The sequence below is a fragment of the Oncorhynchus masou genome, chromosome 24 (assembly GCF_036934945.1).
Source record: "Oncorhynchus masou masou isolate Uvic2021 chromosome 24, UVic_Omas_1.1, whole genome shotgun sequence".
Taxonomy (NCBI): domain Eukaryota; kingdom Metazoa; phylum Chordata; class Actinopteri; order Salmoniformes; family Salmonidae; genus Oncorhynchus; species Oncorhynchus masou.
The window spans coordinates 37,429,946-37,456,150 of record NC_088235.1 but is presented as its reverse complement, the minus strand read 5'-3'; the positions used below and the strand labels follow the sequence as shown (position 1 = coordinate 37,456,150).

The 26,205-nt window shown below is 39.9% G+C and overlaps 1 protein-coding gene across 1 annotated transcript in view; it reads left to right on the top strand.

Annotated features, from left to right (window-relative positions):
* The window catches only part of LOC135512133 (CUB and sushi domain-containing protein 1-like), a 502,291-nt gene that overhangs the window by 408,625 nt on the left and 67,461 nt on the right, over positions 1-26,205 (top strand). Inside the window, exons 37-45 of the mRNA XM_064933828.1 lie at positions 6,548-6,652; positions 15,062-15,180; positions 15,401-15,470; positions 15,590-15,706; positions 17,043-17,252; positions 18,653-18,841; positions 24,913-25,090; positions 25,626-25,771; positions 26,088-26,168. Coding sequence (XP_064789900.1) covers positions 6,548-6,652; positions 15,062-15,180; positions 15,401-15,470; positions 15,590-15,706; positions 17,043-17,252; positions 18,653-18,841; positions 24,913-25,090; positions 25,626-25,771; positions 26,088-26,168 — 1,215 coding nt within the window. The remainder of the gene's footprint in view (positions 1-6,547; positions 6,653-15,061; positions 15,181-15,400; positions 15,471-15,589; positions 15,707-17,042; positions 17,253-18,652; positions 18,842-24,912; positions 25,091-25,625; positions 25,772-26,087; positions 26,169-26,205) is intronic.

The following is a 26,205-nucleotide window of genomic DNA, read 5'->3' as shown; positions in this document are numbered from 1 at the left end:
CTGTCGTTCCACTCTGCTCCAGCGGCCAAGGTCCGGAACTCCAGCGCGAAGTCCTGCGCGCTCCTCGTCCCCTGTCTGAGATGGAACAATCTCTTACCCGCCGCTCGACCTTCTGGAGGGTGATCGAACACGGCCCTGAAACGGCGGGTGAACTCCGGGTAATTGTCCTTCGCTGAGTCGGGCCCGTTCCAGACCGCATTAGCCCACTCCAGGGCTCTACCCGTAAGGCATGTGATGAGGACCCACACTCTCTCCTCGTCCGAGGGAGCCGACCGAACGGTGGCCAGGTAGAGGTCTAGTTGAAGCAGGAATCCCTGGCACCCCGTCGCTGCTCCATCGTACACCCTCGGAGGCGTAATGCGCAGAGCGCTGGAACCGGATCCAGATGGGGGAGATGGTAGAGTTGCTGGTGGGAGGGTCGGTGGGGTAGTAGGGAGACCATTCCTCACCCAACGATCCATTCTCTCCATCATTTGATCCATCGCTGATCCTAGGCGATGGAGGATGGACGTGTGATGAAGGATTCTCTCCTCCATAGTGGGAAGAGGAGTGGTCGCTGCTCCTGCTGACTCCATATCGTGGTGCGGGCTTCTGTTACGACAAATGAGTGAGGATGTGTGGAGTCAGGCGCAGAGAGCAAAAGATGTGGGAAAAAACACGCTTTAATGTCCAGGAAAAATGACATGAACAAAAGTAGGAAAACAAATGATCAGAAATAATAACGGACAGCGCGAAACCCAAAATACAAACAAAAATACACTCTAACAGAGAACAGACGTACAAGCCCGCACGAAACAGAAGCGGCTGAACAAACTATATATAACCCCACCCTAACAACCAAACAAGAAACAGGTGATACCAATCAGACAAAACCAAAGGAACACAGAACAACGGATCGGTGATAGCTAGTAGACCGGCGACGATGACCGCCGAGTGCCACCCGAACAAGAAGGGGAGTCACCTTCGGTAATATTCGTGACACTTCAGTGTTTTTTATCCAATATTAATAATAATATGCACATATTAGCAATTTAGGACAGAGTTTAATGCAGTTCACTATGGGCACGGAATTCATCCAAAGTGAAAATACTGCCCCCTATCTCCAACAGGCTTGTAAGTAAGTAAGCATTTCACAGTAAGCTCTTATACACCTGTTGTATTCGGCACGTGACAAATACAGTTTGATTTGATTTAAACATGAAATTTGTTGACAAAGTCTCTGTCCAATTACTCTAGATGCTATCGTTGCATAGTTTGGTATTCCTAGACTGGAACATGAATAACAGATTGTGGCTTTAATGACTTGCGGTAAATACTTACATTTGAAGCATGACTCATTTGTGATTGATGGAAATATAGGACTCCGAAGTTGCTAATTTACTGTTGCCGTCCCTAGGTAGTGACAGTTTGTCTGGATACCTTTCTCATTTTGTGGCTTTGGCATTTATTGATGGTTTTGCTTCATAATGTTTAGAGATGAATGCCGAGTGGTTAATGTTGATATTTTTTAAAATTGTACTCCATGATTGGTTTTCCTTGTAAATATTTCAACCAAATGAGCCATAATTACAAAAATAAATTTTCCCTGCTTCTTGGCTGTCACGCCCTGACCTAAGAGAGCCTTTTTATGTCTCTATTTGGGTTGGCCAGGGTGTGATTCGGGTGGGCATTCTTTATTTCTATGTTTTTGGTTTCTATCTTTTGTCTGAGTATGGTTCTCGCTGTCTATCATTGTCTTTGATTGGGATTCTTACTTCGGCAGCCTGTTTTGCCACCTTAGGTTGTGGGATGTTGTTTTTTGTCAGCTCTGCGTAGCCTACGGAACGTGACGTTTGTTGTTCTTTTGTTGTTTTGTTTGGTGTTCAGATTAAATAAAGTACCATGAACACGTACCACGCTGCACCTTGGTCCACTTCTTCCGACGAGCGTTACAGAACATCCCACCACAAACGGACCAAAAAGCGTCGTAAGGAGAACTGGACATGGGAGGACATCCTGGACGGCAAAGGATCCTGGACGTGGGAGGAGATGCTGGCCGGAAGGTATCGCCTCTCATGGGAACAGATGGAAGCAGCTAGGAAGGTGGAGGAAGCTAGAAAAGGGGCCCAGCATTACGATGGGACACGGCTAGCACGGAAGCCCGAGAGGCAGCCCCCCCCCAACAAAAAAATTGGGGGGCACACGGGGAGATTGGCGGAGTCAGGTTATAGCCTTGAGCCAACTACCTGTGCTTACCATGAGGAGAGATTGACTAGGCAGGCCCCATGTTATGCGGCTCTGCGCAGTGTGTCTCCAGTGCGCACTCATAGCCCGGTGCGCTATATTCCAGCTCCCCACGCCGGCCGGGCTAGAGTGGGCATCCAGCCAGGACAGATGGTGCCGGCTCAGCGCATCTAGCCTCCAGTGTGTCTTTTTGGTCCTGGTTATCCTGCGCCGGCTCTGCGCATTGTGTCTCCGGTTCGTCTCCACAGCCCATTACATCCTGTGCCAGCACCCCACATTTGCCGGGCTAGGGTGAGCATCCAGCCAGGAGGGGTGGTGCCAGCTCTACGCTCCAGACCTCCAGTGCGCCTCCTCGGCCCAGTATATCCTGCTCTGTCTCTACGCACAATGTCTCCGGTGCACTCTCACAGCCCAGTGCGTCCTGTGCCAACGCCCCGCAGTTGCCAAGCTAGGGTGAGCATCCAGCCAGAACGGGTTTGGCCAGATCTGCTCTCCAGACCTCCACTGCATCTCCATGGCCCAGTGATGATCCATGGCACGAAGCCTCCAGCGACGGCCTCCAAACCGGAGCCTCCAGCGACGGCCTCCAGTCCGGAGCCTCCAGCGACGAACTCCAGTCCGGAGCCGGCAGCGAGGTTTCCCAGTCCGGGGCCTGCGGAGAAGGTCCCAGTCCGGGGTAGGCGACGAGGATCCCCGCACCAGAAGCGCCACCTAAGTGGGTTGAGCGGGGTCTATGTCCCGCACCAGAGCCTGCCTCTGCAGACAGATGCCCATCCAGACCCTCCCCTATAGGTTCAGGTTTTGCAGCCGGAGTCCGCACCTTTTGGAGTGCGGACTCCGCCTGGACCTTAGAGAGCCTTTTTATGTCTCTATTTGGGTTGGTCAGGGTGTGATTTGTGTGGGCATTCTTTATTTCTATGTTTTGGGTTTCTATGTTTTGTCCGGGCATGGTTCTCAATCAGGGACAGCTGTCTATCGTTGTCTCTGATTAAGAATCATACTTTGGCAGCATGTTTTGCCACCTTAGGTTGTGGGATGTTGTTTTTTGTTAGCTCTGTGTAGCCTACGGAACGTGACATTCGTTGTTCTTTTGTTGTTTTGTTTGGTGTTCAGATTAAATAAAGTATCATGAACACGCTGCACCTTGGTCCACTTCTTCTGACGAGCATTACATTGGCTGAAAGTTCACATTAAGAAATTCTTAAATCATAGCACGGTTCTAGACTCCCTAATCACATGCACGTTCTAAATGTGCCAGATTTAATCCCACAAAATACATTTTAAACTCATGTGATTTATCTGACAAGCTCTAGAAATGCTGGAGATGCCTGTCTCACTAATATAAATGATGGACCTCTGAATAGCTGGACAGTGGATGAGCTCTACGGAGCTGTCAAACTTAATCCCAAAAGTATTAGTCAAGTCATTCAAGCGTAAAGAATAATTTTACAGACCCCAATCATCAGCATAATGGACTATCTTATACCTTCCCGTTCTTCTAATGCCATGCTATGCTGGATCCCATTACATTACAGAAGCCCATTGCAAAGTGGGTGGCTCACTAACATGATTTGCAGGTGTTAATATCTATCAAGTCAGTATTTTCCAGGAGAACTTTATTCATTTTATCAGATTAATTAATGTGAATGAATATAAACGTTGTTAGTATTTGGTCAGTCAACAGTTTGTCATGAGTGAGTAAAGGGTATTTTGCCATCTCATAGCATAGCTCTAAAATCTGTGAAGATGACTCGATTGGAGGATAAACATGCAATATATTTGACATTGTTGAAAAGCATAACAATTATTGTTTTCTTTAACTATGTCAAAGAACTTGTGAGCTGGGGTTTGAACATAATATATAATCCTGCTAGTGAACTGGTGTATCAACAGAATTTGTTACTGTATCTTTAAACTGCCCAGGCGAGATTCAACATTTCTTTATTAAACTGACCGATCCCGAAGACACCAGAGATGTATTGCTATTATAAAGTTTGATACAAGTGATGAATGACACTGTTTCAGGTTATATAACAACAGACTCTTTTTCAACAGCATGCTTGCTTACACATAGTGAAAACTATGTTCTGATTTTTAGCAGCCTGGGCCAAAGGATATCATCCCAAAACAAAGGATACCACTCATTAATTACTCTACCACCTCGATAGCCTCCTGTGAGCTCTGTAGACTTTTTTAAAGGCACCCTTGAGGGGAAGTTGCCGCCCCTAATTCCTGTCCTAGAGAGGAAATGCTTGTATAGGTTCTACCTCCGAAGAATGACGTATTGCTCCTAATACATATTCACGAATTAGGGATGTAAACATGGTGATTTCCACGTGAAGTTGTCAGTTGACAGTTGTCAGTGTAGCTAGCTAGAATGCTAACCTTATCTAGCTAGCTAACGATAGGTACTGTAACTGCCAAAATAATTGAAACACCAACATAATGTGTAATAATATGGCGTTGGACCACCATGAGCTGCCAGACAACTTCAATGCACATTGGCATAGATTCTACAGGTATTTGGAACTCTATTGAAAGGATGCGACACCATTTTCCATGAGAAATTCCATCATTTGTTATCAAATCAGCTGAGCCAAATAGCCAGTAAGCAAATCACATGGTTAGCAGATGTTAATGCGAGTGTAGCAAAATGCTTGTGGTATTTTGTTGGTGGTGGTGGAAAACGCTGTCACAGGCCGCTCCAGAATCTCCCATAAGTGTTCAATTGGGTTGAGATCTGGTGTTGGTGACTAAGACACACACACACACACACACACACACACACACACACACACACACACACACACACACACACACACACACCTTTAAACCCCCTATGCTTCTTTGAGACCCCTCTTTCAAAGTCACTGAGATCTCTTCTTCTAGCCATGGTAGCCAAAATAATGGGCATTTTTATACATAAACATTATACATGGCATGGTGGGATGTTAATGGCAAAATTAACTCCGGAACCACACTTGTGTGGAAGCACCTTCTTTCAACATACTTTGTATCCCTCATTTACTGAAGTGTTTCCTTTATTTGGGCAGTTACATGTAACCTGTATTTTGCTAACCTTATCTAGCTAGCTAACGTTATCTGTTGTTGCTAGGTTGTTTTTTTTATACACCGTATTTTTAAAAAAACGCCAGCTGGCTAGGCTGGTTCTGGAGCTGGTTCTGGAGCTGGATATGGTTAAGTATTGAACGGTTTGTGATAGAGACATGGCGGCGAGCAATACACCATTCCAGCTAACGCTTGGCACTGTATATACAGTTTATATTTTGTAATACAAGCAAGCTCAAAAATTAAGTGAAACTTTTAAAATTCCTTTTCATGTAAAAAAAGTGGAGGTGCTATTTTGTATATGCTTCATGGCTCAGGATCCCAAGTGGACATTGAAAGGCTATTTGGCTCAGCTCAATCATCCCTCGTGAAGAGGAAGAACATTGCAGGTGTTTCTGATTAATTAACAATGTCATGCTGGTGGGTGGTAACTTTCAAATAAAACCCAGCCCTGAAACGAAACGTAGTCAGATAAGTATTTGCATGTCATCTCATAGGAAAAGACATTGCATTGACACGGATTTCCATGAATTTTCAACATCATGCTCAAATGTATCATACTTTGACTAAAACAATGACTTATTGACTTAAATCGTTGTGCAACATCATTGTTAAGCTCTGGGCATCGTCTTTCAGCAGCTGTGGGTGTTTAAATTGTACTTTGCCCCGAACAGTGGTCAGATGGTTGACTGCCCCTTGGAAGCCTTTGCCTTTGCCTGACTAACCGGTGTCTGTATGTAGCCTCGCTACTTTTATATTCTCGCTACTGTATATAGCCTGTCTTTTTACTGTTGTTTTATTTCATTACCTACCTATTGTTCACCTAATACCCCTTTTGCACTGTTGGTTAGAGCCTGTAAGTAAGCATTTCACTGTAATATACACTGTTGTATTCGCACGTGACAAATAAACTTTGATTTGATGAGAGCTCTCCCCTGGGAGATCAATTCTTGCTGAAGATCAGCGACAAACTTCAATGGTCACTGCCTGTCAGAATTTATCAGCATATTTTGGATTCCTCTTCCTCCCTTTCCCGTTTGTTTCTTTTGGTTGTCTTCCATAAATGATTGTATTTTATAAAGGAGGAAAAAAGTCCATAGAATAGCAAACAGCTGTTCACCTTATTGGCTATCAATATAAACTGCAGTCATTTGACATACCAATCCTCAAGAGAACATCCATATATAATCAGTAGTGCAAATGGACTTCTTTCAACAGTGAGATGAAAGTGGATTTCTTCTGTGATGCATTTCAGGTACAACTGCTCCAGCCTTGCTGAATAGTACCTCCAACCAGCTCTACCTTCACTTCCAGAGTGATATCAGTGTTGTTGCCGCTGGATTCCACCTTGAGTACAAAAGTGAGTACAATGTGTCTCATTGTGAAATGTTAATTATCTCCATACCCTCTGCCACTGTAACGGAAAAAAAGGAATCCACAATTTATCCCCTTTGCAAATTACATTTAGCTTAAACAATCTATCTTTCTCCCTCCCCCCTCTCTCTCTCTGTGCATCCTTGTTTATAACAAGGATGTAGTGGGTTTGTAGTAGCATCACCTACAAGTGCAGTTAAAAATATCATGATCAAAAACACTCAACAGGGCATTTTACTTTTTTATGTCCAGAATTAACTTCTTGCGTTGAGCAATCCCGGATCCGGGATCCTATTTATAGCCTCAAGCTCATTAACATAACGCAACGTTAACTATTCATGAAAATTGCAAATGAAATGAAATAAATATATTTGCTCTCAAGCTTAGACTTTTGTTAACAACACTGTCATCTCAGATTTTCAAAATATGCTTTTCAACCATAGCTAAACAAGCATTTGTGTAAGAGTATTGATAGCTAGCGTAGCATTTAGCGTAGCATTTAGCGGGCAACATTTGCACAAAAACCAGAAAAGGATTCAAATAAAATAATTTACCTTTGAAGAACTTCGGATGTTTTCAATGAGGAGACTCTCAGTTACATAGCAAATGTTCAGTTTTTCCTGAAAGATTCTTTGTGTAGGAGAAATCGCTCCGTTTTGTACATCACGTTTGGGTACCAAAAAAAAACGAAAATGCAGTCATCAAAACGGTGAACTTTTTTCCAAATTAACTCTATAATATCGACTGAAACATGGCAAACACTGTTTAGAATCAATCCTCAAGGTGTTTTTCACATATCTCTTCATTGATATATCGTTCGTGGAAGCCTGCTTTCTTCTCTGAATCCCATGGAAAAATACTTGCAGCTGGAGATTGCGCAATAATTTTGGCGGAGGACACCGGGCGGACACCTGGTAAATGTGGTCTCTTATGGTCAATCTTCCAATGATATGCCTACAAATACGTCACAATGCTGCAGACACCTTGGGGAAACGATAGATTGGGCAGGCTCATTCATTGCGCATTCACAGCCATATAAGGAGACAATGAAAAACAGAGCCTCAAAAATCCTGCTCATTTCCTGTTTGAAGTTTCATCTTGGTTTCGCCTGTAGCATCAGTTCTGGGGCACTCACAGACACTATCTTTGCAGTTTTGGAAACGTCAGAGTGTTTTCTTTCCAAAGCTGTCAATTATATGCATAGTCAAGCATCTTTTTGTGACAAAATATTGCGCTTAAAACAGGCACGTTTTTTTATCCAATAATGAAATAGCGCCCCTATAGATTCAAGATTAAGAAGCTCTGGGTGAGGTTTGTGCATTTTAGACATATGTAAAAGCTTAAGAAAAGTTACCAAAGCTGTCATCATAGTTGGCATTCTGTCCATCTGTTTATTAACTCACTACTGTAGCCTACTGAGTAAGACTGATTTGAATGCAGTAACCTGTCTAAGGGAAAATGATAACCTTTGGAAGGTTGTCAGCTTGCCTTTGGATGCCATCCCACTCAACTACTTTCACTCGAACAACAAAAGACTTTAGACCAAATAATTGCCCCCTCTTGAATCACTACTGTGCTGTATAAACCAATGTACTTTAACAGGATAAAATAATAAATAATCTACACATACATAGACCCTTGTTGCTAGATGAAGTGCCAACCTTTTTACAATGTAAGGACAAGTGCATTACAACCGAAATGTTGTTAACTCAAAAATAAATACAAAGATTACTGGATGATTTAAAATCTGATGTCTCCACCTTTTACCTGCCTCTTAGATTGGTTGGAGACAGATTTTTACCGCTGCCTCTTAGATCAGTTGGAGACAGATTTTTACCATTGCCTCAGATTAGTTGGAGCCAGATTTATACCACTGCCTCTGAGATCGGTTGGATCCAGATTTGTACCGCTGCCTCTTCGATGGATTGGACACCGATTTTTACCACTGCGTTTAGATGGGTTGGAGACAGATTTTTACCACTGCCTTTTAGATGGGTTGGAGACAGATTTTTACCACTGACTCCTGGAGCCTGATGTGAATTCCTTATTTGCATTCTGAAATAGGCTCCCAATCTGTGCTGTGTGGACACTGATAGCATCAGAGATCCTCTGTCTCTGTGTCCGCTTTCCTCACCTGGCTCTGTCTCAACAGAATAAACAGTGCCCTTTAGCTGCTGTGGCATGTCATGATTTATACTCTCTCTCAGTCCACTTAGAAGGATAGGCCCTATGTGCAGCCAGTGTGCAATGTGATATACAGTAGATCCAACCAGGAAACCTACCAAATTTGTATTTGAGCTTTACAACTAAATAAACCGTTCTCGGTTTCTCAAAAAACATCTTAAAGTAAATTTTCAGAACCTTTGTAGGAGGATCGTTAAATCTCAGAACTGTTTACCAAAATCATTTTTATTAACGTTGTGCTTGAAAAATGCCCGCAATCTAAGATCTGCCTCAGACAACCCATAGAACAGTGAAGTGCATCGCTAGATGGTTTTTTGTCCTCCCACGACACTTTATACACTGAAGGTCTCCACTAAACATAAAATAACATGGTTTATCCAACTCTGTGACTGCCAATAACTTCAGAACAAAGTCGACTACAAATACAAAGTTGCCAATGTCTTTGCAATTGATGCAAACAAAGCGACGTATAAAAATATGCTTCTATAATGAAAACTGAGATGACTGCATGTTGAAATACATTTCATGTTCAATCATTTGAGTTCTATTTTGCTACTTGTAGGCTACTGTCTGTAATTTGTCTCAGTATATTTAAGGATAATGTGCGAAATGAAATCTGCGATTTTGTGCATTTTTATTGGGTAAGCATTATGATAAGCCGCCTCAATATTTGAAGCCGTAAGTGGTAATATCTCTAAGAGCTGATCCGTCGTCTGTTTTGTGAAATAATTACAATGTTAAGGAATTATTTGAATGGAGAAGCTGACCCGAGACCAGTGCTTCCTGTAGGAAAGATGCATCGTTAAAATACTTGTAAGCCTAAATTCCATCGCTATCGGGAAACCAGGCTCTGGTCTGTCATAAAGAGGGTTTTCAGTCTCTTATCTTGAGCCGAGAGATTATTTCTCTCAGCGCTGCATGAGCTGTAGCTTAATACGGAGGCCAGCAGCCATATTGCCCTGCCCCCCTATATTTCAGACCCCCCTATATATCGACTAGCATTGTGCTCATGCATTTCTGCTCATGCATTTTCATTTCGATGCCAAACCCACCATTGGTGTGCGTGGCCAAAGAGCTATATTTTCATGTCATCCAACAAATGTTAACACCTGAATTGAAGAGGGCAGTCCATAAGTGCAGATGAAGGATATCAAGGATCTGAAAGGATTCTGTATGGTGGAATTGTCAGTGGTGTAAAGCTCTTAAGTAAAAATACTTTAAAGTACTGCATTTGTAAAATATGTCTGAGTGTTGGAATGTGCCGGTTTGTCCATTAATAAAACATTTAAAATAAAATCATGCCATCTGGTTTGCTTAAAAACATTTTTTTTATATATATATAATTTACTTTTTACTTTTACTCAAGTATGACAATTTAGTACTTTTTCCACCATTGTACTTAAATACATTTAAATTCAGATACTTTAAGACTTTTACGCAAGTAGTATTTTACTGGGTAACTTTCACTTTTAGTAATTTTTTATTAAGGTATCTTTACTTTTAAAGATGACAACTGTGTACTATTTCCACCACCGGGAATGGTCTAAGATCTCTTCCAATGTGTTCTCCAACTCATAAAATGTTTATCTGTTATCCTCATAAGGTGAGTTATTGAAGGTGAGTTATTGAAAGGTATTGAAAACAGGGGTGACAATAATATTTACTCGTAGCTTTTTGAGAAAAAAAGTATTACTGTCAAGCCAAATCTCTTTCTCTGAACAATTGTATTAGGGGAATTATATTAATTTATACAATTTTTTTGAGCATACAACATAGCTCAGTGTTTTATTTATTTATTTTGTACAATCATATTTGCTCATCTTTATCAAGGGTTCAATAAATTCGGACCACACTGTATATGGAGAGAAGATATTTAACGAAGGTCATGACTCCTTCTGTTCACTACCCACTGGGCACACTCTGGTTGAATCAACTGTGTTTCCATGTCATTTCACGTTAAATTGACACCTGTGCCCAGTGGGTACACGCCCCACAACACAAACCTACATGCTAGATTAGGCATATTAACCTTTGAGTCCTGGCTCAATTGCCAACCTGGAACCTCCTTCAAACATGGCAACAGCAACCAATTTATCTATCTTTGAATTGACTTGTTTAACCCTTCATCTCTCCATAGCAACACTTCCCTTTCCAGGTCGCTGTTACATGTATAAATGTAAATGACCTGGTCAAATAAAGATAAAAGAACGCAGAACAGGCAGGTTCAGACCAAGGAGGCATGTGCAAATGCTGGGCAAAAGAATCTTAGCCCGACCTTGCTAATAGACTTGGACAAAACTAAGACCTGCTGAGAATGTCATGATGTTCCAAATTAAGATGGTTTAAGCCAATTTAATATATACTATTTGCCAGTTCTCTTGAATATTACACATAATTGTCAGTATGTCTTCCTGGAAGCGTTATGCATTATAAAGCCATGCCATTTCTGCAATGTTCTGCAGAAGAGGGGAAAGAAATGTATGTAAAGGACATACACTGTCCAAATGCTTTTATTTCCAGAGCTACTTGTACTGTAAAAATAGATATAATCAGAATGAAAGCAGAATGATAGAATGATATTTGCACCGAGATGGCTGTCATTGACTTTTAGGTTCATTCTTAATGTTTAGCATCGGATGACTGTGGCTGCATCTTAATGATCCAAGACTAAATCTGTCTTGGACGCAGTAGTTGCGAAGTGCCAAAGTTATTACGCAGTTAGGAGATTCATGGCACGTGTTTTGATTACCTATTAAGATGGTGAATTAGTTAGAGCTCGGTTGACGAGACAAGTGTGTCAAATGTTCGACTTTCTAGATCTTGAAGGCTGAATTCCTGCCTGGATCAGTCCTCTGTGCTTGTGGAGAAAATGTCAGATTGTTTATGCTCAAGGGTTATCATTTATCATCTGAGAGAATATGGCCATGTGGCATTTTATTGATTTATTCTGCAGAAAAACATTTAAAATGGTTGGTATGTGTAATGTGAGTGTCAGCTAGATGGAATTGGAATTAACAAGTGATATTGATAAAAAATAAATGATGTGCTAGTAGTTTGGTATAAGCCAGTGTTCTGATGCCTTAGCATTTAAAGAAATTCCCAGTTTTCCTTTTGTGGTTCAAATGGTTTTTCAACAGTTGTATTAATCTCCACTCACCCCCTCCTGAACATGAGCACATGCTCCTTAAAATCTATTGAAAGTAACTTGCTCCGAATTCTGCTGTGAATTCTCCAGGAACCAAAGCTAATGTTTAATCTCCATAGTCTCACCCCATCCCCCAACAGCCATTTGGGCTTCCCTGTTTGAAACAGTTTACCTTTTTTCATGTTTGGTATTGTAGGACTAAGCATTGCATGTGAAAGTGCTTTGCTATTGATAGGGAGAGAAACAATGAGGCAGTTTTACACACACTCACAACGGCACAGTGCCATCTGCTGAGTCGTACATCCAAACAAGACGAATTTATACAGGTTCTCCTTTCATTGGCTTGACTTAACGTGGTTGTCATGGCAACACGCTCTCTCACCGCCTCATACTGCAGTGTGTACAGTTTTAACCTACTGAAAGATGCTTTAAAGATGTTTAATTACATAATGTATTTGCATAACGCAGATCAGTGGTTATGCTGTTGTCTGATTTTTTAACAATACAGCTTTTGCATTCTAAATTCAAAAGCATAGAGACAAAGGTTACACAGAAGAAATGGCACTTATAGCTTCATCATTTTGTCAATACCCTGTGCACCTGGGTACCCCAACTGTAGTCATTTATCAGCATTACCTTCCCATGACTGTGGGTTTATCCATCCAAATCATAGGTGAAATTGCCATGGGGGATGGGCAGACATGTCTGCCCCCAATATTCAGAACAGGTCGATTCGTGTCCCCCCAATTATTTCTTTAAAATCCCAAAATATATTATTGGAGGTCAGGGGCCCACAGATAGCATAAGACCACGTCATTAGAATTGCATGAAATTAGCTTTAGCGGTCGACTTTGGGCACGATAAACGATCCATGTACTGTACATCACTGGGGCCAAGCTCCCTGGCATCTAGGACCTCTATACTAGGCAGTATCTGAGGAAGGCCCAACAAATTGCAAAAGACTCCAGCCACCCAAGCCACAGACTGTTCACATTGCTACCGCAAGCGGTACCAATGCACCAAGTCTGGAACCAACAGGACCCTCAACAGCTTCTACCCCCAAGCCACAAGACTTCTAAACATGACTGCTAAATAGCTAATCAAATGGCTACCCAGACTACCTGCATTGACCCTTTTTGCAGCAACTCTTTTGCACTGACTCTATTCACACACACACTGGACTCTACCCACACACTCACACACACTTACACCAAGACCCCAGTACACACACACACACACACACACACACACACACACACACACACACACACACACACACACACACACACACTACATACACCCACGCACACATAACATGCACACACATGCATACTGACGTCTCACACATATACGTTGACATTTTAGTCATTTTGCAGATGCTCTTATCCAGAGTGACTTACAGTTTGTTACACACACATGCACATACACACTTACTTTCACACTGACCGCATACGCTGCTGCAAGTCACTTTACCCCTACCTATATGTACAATACATAGCTACCTCAATGACCTCGTACCCCTGCACATCGACTCTGTACTGGTACTCCATGTATATAACCATGGTATTTTACTCGTTATTTTTTATTAGTTATTCACTGTGTCACTATTTAATTTTTTCTTTTTTATCTTATCTTTAACTCTGCATTGTTGGAAAAGGACCCATAAGTAAGCACTGGTAGTCTACAATTGTTGTCTACGAAGCATGTGACAAATAACATTTGATTGATTTGAACTCCTCCTCTTTCTCAATTTACAAACAGAAATGGGGTGTGCCTTTGGTGGTTCATCATTGTGTCATTCGGGTCATGCGCACCCAGACCAACGTACTGTAGCTAATTCTTTAGCTAAGCCAGCCACTTGTAGCTAGCTAGTAACTCCTCCAGTATGTGTTGACATCATTTCATAGGATTTTTTTTGGGACGGTTCTGTAAGGATCAATAGGAAATGTCACTTCTGTAGGCAAATATCTTATTCATCCATTTTTCTTTTAAGCATTAAATGATTTTGGTATGATGGTGCATTAAACAGTTATACAGTTTAAAGCCGTCATTTTTTATTTATTCTTATTTTTTCAAAAGGTCAACCAGTGTTTCCAGATTTCTATGAAATATGACATATAATTAATTACGATATGAGTGAAATAATTCAACTTTTTGGGAAGAAAAGCTATGTTAAAAAGCACATTTTCTGTGTTGGAATGGTGTGAAACCTGTGAATGTATTGTAATGTTTTTAAAATTGTATATCTGCCTTAATATTGCTGGACAACCCAGGAAGAGTAGCTGCTGCCTTGGTAGAATATAAACTGGACTGTTACTTTAAAACTACAAGGTTTTCTCTCAGCCTCATGGAACAATGTGTAGAGTAGCAGGAAATTAACTTTAACCTGCAAAATGTTCTATCATCCTAATTGCAAATTGTGAAGAATAGCATGAGATAAGCTATAAAACAGCACATTTTTCTCTCTGCCCCATGGCCAAATGTGTTGAAATGCAGGAAGTTAGCCGTTTTCCCCAAAAGATATCTGTTGGACAGCCCTCCACTTATCCTTCCACTTATACTGTGTTTTCAAAATACCATTCCATATAGCCCTTAAAATACCCCTCAGAGGCACAATAAGTAATGTCAAACTGTGTAGAATTACAGGAAATGCGTTTTAAATGTCAACAACAAAAAAATCTGTGAGAGGACCCCCATCTGTACTGTTTCGCCCTTGATCCAAAAGACAAATTATTTGAATATACAAAACTTAAACTTACTAAAATCATTACGTCATCATGACAAAACCAATCTACATTTTATCTATTTAATTAGCTATAGGCTATACTAGAGCCTGTTCACAGCATTCAATAATCACATCCAATTGGCTTTGCAATGTTCTCCAATGTGTTTGCCTCTTGTTGCTCCAGATTTGATAACTACTGTGCAACTCTGAAACACATAAGTCTCAAAACATGATCACCAAACTGAGGAATAAAGACCAAACATTCTTGTGATGTGCATCATTAAATATTCTACCTAACCAGACATGATGACACCTGTTCTCTCTCTCTCTGCTTCATCCAGCCGTTGGTCTCACCACCTGTCCAGAACCGATGGTGCCTGCCAACGGGATCAAAACAGGGGACAGGTACATGGTCAACGAAGTAGTGTCATTCAGCTGTGAACCGGGATACATGCTGCAGGTGAGAGCTTTTGTCTTTTAGAGAACCATGTCTGCTGTATTCCCACTGATATGTCAACATGCAAAGCTTTATTCAATAAGTAAATGTGCAGAGATGTGTGCTGAGTCACATGTATGCATGGTAAACTCAGTAACAGAGGCAAACAGTGATTTGTCTCTGAGTTCAGTGTGCTTAGAGAGAAACCCCCTGCCTTTACTTCTGCTGGGAAACTCTTTTCCAGGGCCACTCCCATATATCATGTATGCCAGGAACCGTGCGGCGCTGGAACTACCCTCCCCCACTCTGCATTGGTAAGAACTTTTACTTTGAAATAGTCACATTCAAGGCTCTTTTTGACAGTTTCAGTGCTATTCATTGTCTGCACTGTTTTACAATGTGTACCACGCATTATGTGCTTTTTCCTTTCCAGCAAAGTGTGGTGGAACAGTACATGACTTGAACAATGTTATTTTAAGTCCTGGATTCCCTGGCAACTACCCTGGTAACCTGGATTGTACATGGAGGATTCTTTTACCAGTTGGATATGGTGAGGAACCTGCTATGGTAACAATAATGATAAGGAGCCATGGCTAATGTTAACAAGCTCAGCGATAATAGCTTTATTTTTTGGCATTTTGTTGGAACTAACAAAAGGTAGTCCTTAGGAAAATGGATAGTGGGTCCCCCCTTAGTTATCCTCTTGCTTTATTTATCAACATTTTTTTTAACCTTTGCTGTGAGTTTAAATCCGTAAAGTATACTAATCAAATTACCTTGTATAAATGTGGTCGTTAAAATGTTATATTTATCGAAAATCAGATGTAAAAACAAAACAAAGTCACAGCAACTCGACAAGAGAACTGTTGTTTGCAGACCACATATTGGTGGTTCTTCATAGTCCAGAACAAAGTAACCATTCCAGATGTTAGGTAATTGTGTGTGATTTTAAAAAGCTATTCAGCTATTCAGGCTCTTTATGTTCTTTACCCAACCTAAGAAAAATATTGTAACACGTCGAGATATACAAAAGCAATTTTCTGCCTTATCAAGCAGCCACTCCAAGTGAGAATAAAAACAATAATTTTGTACTGTGTGTATACCAACAATGCATACGTTTGTGTTGTTTACACGGCCCAATATTTTTTATAAGACACATAAAATGCTTTTGCAGACGCTAATTTGAGCTTTTAGGACAGACAGACTGGGTAGAATAAAGCATTGTAAGAAAGTGGTATATGGATGCATAAATACAAGATTATCCTTCAATGGATTGTCCTAAGCATCACCAAGTGGCAAATGCTTTCCTCCAGCATTAGGCCTTGAACTAACAGAACACAATTTACCAGAAAAACACACTGAAATTGATTATAATAATTTCCCACTTCTGTGTATCCCCTGGAAAAACACAAGTTGATCTGGGGCGGCAGGGTAGCCTAGTGGTTAGAGAGTTGGACTAGGAACCAGAAGGTTGCAAGTTCAAACCCCCAAGCTGACAAGGTACTAATCTGTCATTCTGCCCTTGAACAGGCAGGTAACCCACTGTTCCTAGGCTGTCATTGAAAATAAGAATTTGTTCTTAACTGACTTGCCTGGTTAAATAAAGGTAAAATAAAATCTTAATGTCATATTGCGGAATCATTTGTACCATCGTAATGATTTGTTGAATAGTTTCTCTCAACATGGCTAGGACAACAGGTGAAAATAAACCACATGCTAATGTCAGCTGAATGCATTAAATGATTACAACACGTGCCACAATTTCTGTTAACAGTTAAAGCTTTAGGTTAATGGGACTTAAACCATTTAACACTGATGCTTGTTTTGATTATGAAATTAACATTGTTCATACAGTATACCTCATATAATATTTCTGTGTTTTACAGGTGCTCATATTCAGTTTTTCAACTTCTCCTCTGAAGACAACCATGATTTTTTAGAGGTGCGAAATGGGCCGCAGCACAGCAGCTCTCTGATTGGACAGTTCAGCGGAAGTCAGCTGCCACCCAACCTGCTGAGTACAACACATGAGACCATGATCCACTTCTACAGTGACCACTCCGAAAACAGGCAGGGATTCAAACTGGCCTACCAAGGTGAGGTATACTCTGTTTTCATCAACCATGTGAAACAGTGTTTTCCCTATCCGTCTCGCTCCGTTTCTTCTAAACGAGCTTGGTCTCTATTGGTTTCAATTGACAATTTTGGTACTTGGTTGTTGTTTTGGGGGATTTTGTGCCACATCTGGAAAACAATCTATGGAAAAGGCCGATGTGAAATCCTTATTGTCACTGTTTTTACCTATCTTCTGTTGATATACTCTAGCTCTCTTTTTAGGAAGCAACTCAGTGATTAAATGTTAAATGGAAAATAGATGGAATGTCAAATTCAAGGACTTAAGTGCCTGTCAGTTAAATTATCTGAGAATCTGCCCTCTTAGGAGCATTGAGAGGTTACTCCATTATGTGGCTGCTCCCGTCTGGATAAAGCATTCAGAATCAATGTAGAGTGGCATTTAGATGTTGAGTGTATGGCTTCCACCTTACAAGAGATAACCCTGTATGTCTTCTTCTCCCACTTCTAGGCCAGTGGGTTCATATTCTGGCTTTCCCTCCTCTCCTCTTAGCAGACAAAAAAACCATATGGCTAGAATACTACATCTCATTTGACAATTGCTACTTACAGGCTAGTTCATTGTTGCCTGACTACCCAAACTTCTTTCTCTAGCCAAATGCCAGTTTAGTCTCCGCAATTAGTCTGGATCTGAATACCTCCCTGAAGATTTCTAGAACGCAAACACATTCTAACCGTTCTGATTGAGCCCAGAAACCGATGGGTTGGGCCAGAGCCAGAACACATGTGGGTAAAGCAGTGTTTTGAAAATTATTCATTGGCATTTATACTCTGATAGGTTAGAGATGATCCAATCACTGATGACATTTATATAACACCCCTCATTTTGGCGTCACCACAAACGACTTCGACGATGGCACTCTCAGACTGAAGCCTGTAGCTAACATAGAACAGCGGAATAATTCAATTTGAGTCGTCAGGCAATGTTAACTGTATATGTCTATTGTCAGCTTTATCAAGCCTCATTAGCTTTTGGAGTAACGCTGATGTACACTACCGTTCAAAAGTTTGGGGTCACTTAGAAATGTCTTTGTTTTTGAAAGACAAGCAAAAAAAAGTTGACAATTAGACATTTCTAAGTGACCCCAAACTTTTGAACGGTAATGTATTTTTAAGTTGAAATATAAAAGCTTGATGATATCCTGATGGCCATTCTTTGTTGATGGCATATGCTTGAAATTCACATGTCACTGTGGCATTTGGTGGAAATGTGTCTGACAGGTGGCATGTGTTCCAGTACTGTCTCAAAAGGTTAAGTGGGATGAGTCACCTGTGGAGCACAGAATTTGTTTGAAACTGTCTTGTTGTGGTGATAGTACGTATATTCCTGTTATAATAATTATTCTCTCTCTCTCTCTCTCAGCATATGAATTGCAGAATTGCCAAGACCCTACTCAATTCCCTAATGGATATATTATTAATAATGACTACAATGCTGGCCAATCAATAACTTTTGAATGCTTTCCTGGATACATTCTGATTGGACATCCTGTGCTCACATGCCAACATGGAATCAACAGAAAATGGAATCATCCCTTTCCCCGGTGTGAGGGTGAGCATGAATTAATATTATACATTTCAGATGTTTCACCAAAAGCATAAATGACTTCTTTGTTTTACAGTTTATCAAACTATTTTAGAATGTATTTGTAAGGAAGTGTTTTAGCCCTACACTAGAATTCTATCCAGCCATTACCTATTTCTCGTAATGCTCTTGAAGTGAAGTTCTGTTGTTTTAACTCTGCACGAAAAAATTGTTTTCCAAAACTGACTCTAATTACTGTCACAGCTTTCGTTGTGGGAAGGAGGAGCGGACCAAATGCAGCGTAGTTGTGATTCATTTTATTTAATAAGGAAACTATACATTAAAATAACAAACGTACAAAAACAGCCCTATCTGGTGCAAAACACAGAGACAGGAACAGTCACCCACAAACACACAGTGAAACCCAGGCTACCTAAATATGGTTCCCAATCAGAGACAATGACTAACACCTGCCCCTGATTGAGAACCATATCAGGCCAAACACAGAAATAGACAAACAAGACATCCAACATAGAATGCCCACTCAGATCACACCCTGACCAACCAAAACATAGAAACATACAAAGTAAACTATGGCCAGGGCGTGACAATTACTGCCTTTGAAAACTGCTCCAGTTAAGACCCACACTACTGGGGCGCCTTCTAAATTGCTTCTGATTTGAGCAGTGAGAGCTGAAAAAGCCTTAATCAATCAATACCTCCAAAGATTACCCAGAGTCATCCCAAATGATTTAAAATATATTTAATATATTACAAGTATACTAAAGTATACTTAAATATACAAAAACATTTGAACAATATACTTCAAATATGAGATGTATATTATATCTGAAGTATACTATAAATATAATATCATTACACTCTAAACAGACTTAAGTGTACTTTATATTCAATGTTTTTTCAGTCTTTTAGTGTACTATATGTTCACTATCATTAAACTTAAACACACTCATTAAAACTGTACTTCAACTTCAAACGCTTTAATTGTAGTTTGGAATATTCATTCAAAATACACTTGGAGTTGTTTTTAATTATTGATTTTTTTTAAATGAAACTGCTTCTGAGTGATCAGGTACACTAAGTATACAGGACATTGCAAAAGTATTCCTACCCCTTGTATTTCTTCAAATTGTGTTAGAAAGTGGGATTAGAATTGATTTAAATGTGATTTGTTGTCAACGATGAACTCAAAATACTCTGTAGTGTCAAATTGGATAACTAAGATATAGTAATTTTATAAGTATTCAGCTGCTTTGTTTAGGCACGCCTAAATTAGTTCAGGAGTCAAATTTGGCTTAACAAATGACAGAATATGTTACATAGACTGTGTGAAATAATAGGGGTTTGTAATCATTTTTGTTATGATTAACCCTTCCTCTGTCCCTCATTCATACAACATTTGTAAGGTCCCTCAGTCAAGTATTGCATTTCAGGCACAGATTACGCTACCAAGATCAGGGAGCCTTTCGAAAGCCTCATAAAAGGGCAGTGATTGGTAGATCGTTCACAATATCCAATCAAACATTGAATATATCTTTAAGCATGGTCAAGTTAATAATTATGCAGTTGATTATGTAATAAACCACCCAGACACATCAAACAAACAGTCGTCCTTCTGAACTGAACTGAGCTGCAGGACAGGAATGAAACTGCTCAGGGATGTTACCATGAGGCCATAGGTGATTGTAAAACAGTTGCAGAGTTCAATGGCTGTGATGGGAGAACTGAGGATGGATCAACAACATTGTTGTGAAACAATAATGACTTTATTTACAGAGTGAAATAATGCAAGTAAACAAAATAAATATTCTAAAACATACTTATTCTAAAATTAATTAAATATACCTGTATATATAAAGTCCCACAGTTGACAGTGCATGTCAGAGCAAAACCCAAGCCATGAGGTCGAAGCAATTGTCCATAGAGCCCGAGACAGGATTGTGTCATGGCACAGATCTGGGGAAGGGTACAAAAAATGCTGCATTGAAGGTCCCCAATAACACAGTGGCCTCCATCATTCTTAAATGGAAGAAGTTTGGAACCACCAAGACTCTTCCTAGAGCTGGCCGCCTGGCCAAACTGAGTAATTTGGGGAGAAGGGCCTTGGTCAGGAAAGTGACCAAGAACCTGATGGTCACTCTGACAGAGCTCCAGAGTTCCTCTGTGGAGATGGGAGAAACTTCCAGAAGGACAATCAACTCTGCAGCACTCAACCTATCAGGCCTTTGTGGTAGAGTGGCCAGACCGAAGCCACTCCTCATTAAAAGGCACATGACAGCCCACTTTAAAGGAGTTTAAAGGACTCTGACCTTGAGAAACAAGATTCTCTGTTCTGATGAAACAATGATTGAACTTTTTGTCCTGAATGCCATGCATCACGTCTGGAGGAAACCTGCAAGGTGGTGGCAGCATCAAGCTGTGGGGATGTTTTTCAGCAGCAGGGACTGGGAGACTAGTCAGGATTGAGGGAAAGATGAATGGAGCAACGTACAGAGAGATCCTTGATGAAAACCTGCTTCAAAGTGCTCAGGATCTCAGACTGGTGCAAAGGTTCACCTTCACATGAGAGCTTGAGAGGATCTGCAGAGAATAATGGGAGAAACTCCCCAAATACAGGTAGGTGTGCCAAGCTTGTAGCATCATTCATACCGAAGAAGACTCTAGGCTGTAATCGCTGCTTCAACAAAGTACTGGGTAAAGGGTCTGAATACTTATGTAAATGTGATGTTTAAGTTTTGCTTTGTTTTTTTGCAACATGTAAAGAAAACGGTTTTTGCTTTGTCATTATGGGGTATTGTATATAGATTGATGTGGGGGAAAAAACTATTTAATGCATTTTAGAATAAGGCTGTAACATAACAGAATTTAGAAAAAGTCAAGTGGTCTGAATACATTCCGAATGTTTATGCAATGAGTATACAGTGGGGCAAAAAGGTATTTAGTCAGCCACCAATTGTGCAAGTTCTCCCACTTAAAAAGATGAGAGAGGCCTGTAATATTCATCATGGGTACACTTCAACTATGACAGACAAAATGAGAAGTAAAAAAAATCCATAAAATCACATTGTAGGATTTTTAATGAATTTATTTGCAAATTATGGTGGAAAATAAATACGTATTTGGTCACCTACAAACAAGCAAGATTTCTGGCTCTCACAGACCTGTAACTTCTTCTTTAAGAGGCTCCTCTGTCCTCCACTCATTACCTGTATTAATGGTACCTGTTTGAACTTGTTATCAGTATAAAAGACACCTGTCCACAACCTCAAACAGTCACACTCCAAACTCCACTATGGCCAAGACCAAAGAGCTGTCAAAGGACAACAGAAACAAAATTGTAGACCTGCACCAGGCTGGGAAGACTGAATCTGCAATAGGTAAGCAGCTTGTTTTGAAGAAATCAACTGTGGGAGCAATTATTAGGAAATGGAAGACATACAAGACCACTGATAATCTCCCTCGATCTGGGGCTCCACGCAAGATCTCATCACGTGGGGTCAAAATGATCACAAGAACGGTGAGCAAAAATCCCAGAACCACACCGGGTGACCTAGTGAATGACCTGCAGAGAGCTGGGACCAAAGTAACAAAGTCTACCATCAGTAACACACTACGCCGCCAGGGACTCAAATCCTGCAGTGCCAGACGTGTCCCCCTGCTTAAGCCAGTACATGTCCAGGCATGTCTGAAGTTTGCTAGAGAGCATTTGGATGATAGAGAAGAGGATTGGGAGAATGTCATATGGTCAGATGAAACCAAAATATAACTTTTTGGTAAAAACTCAACTCGTCGTGTTTGGAGGACAAAGAATGCTGAGTTGCATCCAAAGAACACCATACCTACTGTGAAGCATGGGGGTGGAAACATCATGCTTTGGGGCTGTTTTTCTGCAAAGGGACCAGGACGACTGATCCGTGTAAAGGAAAGAATGAATGGGGCCATGTATCGTGAGATTTTGAGTGAAAACCTCCTTCCATCAGCAAGGGCATTGAAGATGAAACGTGGCTGGGTCTTTCAGCATGACAATGATCCTAAACACATTGCCTGGGCAACAAAGGAGTGGCTTCGTAAGAAGTATTTCAAGGTCCTGGAGTGGCCTAGCCAGTCTCCAGATCTCAACCTCATAGAAAATCTTTGGAGGGAGTTGAAAGTCCGTGTTGCCCAGCAACAGCCCCAAAACATCACTGCTCTAGAGGAGATCTGCATGGACGAATGGGCCAAAATACCAGCAACAGTGTGTGAAAACCTTGTGAAGACTTACAGAAATTGTTTGACCTCTGTCATTGCCAACAAAGGGTATATAACAAAGTATTGAGAAACTTTTGTTATTGAACAAATACTTGTTTTCCACTATAATTTGCAAATAAATTCATTAAAAATCCTACAATGTGATTTTCTGGATTTTTTTTCTTGTCATTTTGTCTGTCATAGTTGAAGTGTACCTACGATGAAAATTGCAGGCCTCATCTTTTTAAGTGGCTGCACAATTGGTGGCTGACTAAATACTTTTTTGCCCCACTGTATTTGAGTTATTTAATTTCTATCAATCAAATTATTTTTACATTGAAAACTTCCACTTTGACAGAATATTTTGTGTAGATTGTTGACAAAAAAAATATTTTTTATCTTACTTTGTAACAATATAATGTGTAAAAAATCCAAGGGTTATGAATACTTTTGCAAGTCACTGTAGTTTCAGTGCCAATAATGAGTTCAAGTATAGTACTTTCTGAATTCCTGTTCAGAAGAGTGCAGAGAAAGTTCACAATGATAACAATAGTTTATTCCACATAACAAAACATGCACAGCTGAGGAACATGCTTCCTGAGAATAAACTTTTTCATATCTCAAGAAAATACTTAAGAGTCTTAAATGTCCACACAATATACTTAAAGTGTACTTTCAAAAACGCATGAGCTCAAACATTTGCATATTACCAGCATCCTTTTCTGCATGTGAAGTTTTTATTTATAATAGGATAATGTTCTTCATATTTAACTTATTCAAATGTTTTGATGTTCATTTTCAAACTGAATAATGGTGTAATTTTAATTACACGTTTCATTTTATTGAAATGTGAACTTATTACCGTAATATGAATAACTAAAGCGTGAAATGGCCATGGTGCACAGTTAACAAAAGTGGTTAGTAAATTGTTGGTTCAGCTACAACTGCTTTGTAAATCGCATGTTGACATTGGTTGAGAAGATGCCTTGGTCAATTAAGGTAACATGGCTAATTACAATAGCTGATGTGCTTAATTAGTATGACTGTATTTGTAAAAGTATACTTGAAATACAATATAAATACTTTTTTTAAAGAAAATACAGGAATTGTATTTCAAATAACATTTTAGTATAATTCTAATTTATGAGAAATATACGTAATATTTACCTGAAGTGTATTTAAAGTATATGTGTTTTTGCTCTTTATATATACTAAGAAAATATTTAAGTACAAAAAGTGTCCCAATTTAGATAATTATAAGTGTGTTTAATATACTTAAATGCTCATAAAATACAAATAAAATTGACAATGCAATAAATGTATTTAGAATGGTTCCAATTTAGATTATTTTAAATGTACTTAAAATGCTAAAAAATATATATGATTAATGTATATTTAAAATGTTTGAATAATCCCTCACTCAACCACACCTTTCAGCATGATGATAGTGTGTTTTTGCAGTGTATTTGGTATATCTGGTTCTTGTTGAAGTATCTAAAGTCATTGCCACTTTTCCCTTTTAGTTTCAATGCTCAATGTGCAGAATTGACTAATCCCGGAAAACAGGGAAAGAGGCAGCATGATAGTACAATAAAGTGTGAGGTTTATTCTGTTGTCAACACAGTCAAAATTCAAGTTTGCTGCTCATATTTTATCTACCTGTAGTAGAGTATACATAATTTACCAGCAAAGATTTGAAATGAAGGTTCAATTGGTGAAGTAATGCTCTTAAATTGTTAGCAGACAAAGCCAAGCAAAGCTACTGAGACCAATCCACTTAACATCTATTCCCACTACATGCTACACATACCCTCTGTGATAATACTGCTCCCTCTTCCCTTCTAATGCAGCTCCATGTGGCTACAACATGACAGCTCAGAATGGCACCATATTCTCGCCTGAATACCCAAATGAGTACCCTAACTCACAGGACTGCACCTGGCTTATCATCGTGCCACATGGACATGGCATTTACATCAACTTCACCCTGCTTCAGACAGAGCCTGTCACGGATTACATTGCTGTTTGGTAAGGGATTAATGATTTCACAACACCCGTCGGTTAATCCATTGTCTGATATGTATTTTCTGTGAAGAACTACCAGCATAGGAAGACTCAGAGTTATACTAAAAATACAGCAAGACAGGAAACAAATAATCATATTACTGTACAGTACATGTTGCCTTACCTCCCTTTACTAGTGAAGATGCACTTGAATGTCACAATAGAATAATCTGCAGCACTAGAGAGTGGATTAAAACACTGTATATCAATGGGGAAAATACACACTTTTTGCCACAATACAGACCTCTGTGAGTTATATAAGTTACTACTATTTGAAGCCATTAAAAGAGGCCAGTAGTCAGTAAAGCCATAATTCTTTGCTTTTTCATTCAACAGTCTGTAATGTAATGTTTTTATCTGAAAGTGAGCTCAAATATTGCTATAGATTTGAGAACAAATCAATTCAACCAAGACACACTGAAATGCTGGACATTATTGCACTCTTTAACATGTGCATTATAAATGTAATGCATTTTCAATGCCTTCTGGTCTCTTCCAGGGATGGCCCTGAGCAGAGCTACCCACAACTTGGGATTTTCAGTGGTAATACAGCGCTAGAGTCAGCCTACAGTTCTTTCAATCAGGTCCTTATCAAGTTTCACAGTGACTTCTCCACAAGTGGATTCTTTGTCCTCAATTTCCATGGTTAGTTTCTCTTCCAAATCAAACATGTTGAAGCTAAAATGCAATACTGTTAAGGCTTGCTGAATACCTGTTTAAAAATATCATAAATAAAGTATTCTCATGTTTTTAATATGAGATTGAGTAAGTGTAGTACATTTTAGTGTTGCAGTTTGTATTTATATATCCCTTTATATTGTTGTATAACCTATCCCTTGTGGGTGACATTTGATTATGATAGTGTGAAATAATGTGATTTGAGGGATAATTTTTCTATGTTGTAGCCATAATTTGCAAACAGTTTTTGGCAAAATACATATTCTTTCTTTCTCTCCTCCAGCCTATCGTCTGAAGAAATGCCCACCTCCCCCAACAGTGGAAGAAGCTGAAATAGTATATGAAGATCAAGATTATGAAATAGGTTAGTGTGAACCAGGGAGATGATAAACACTGGGTTA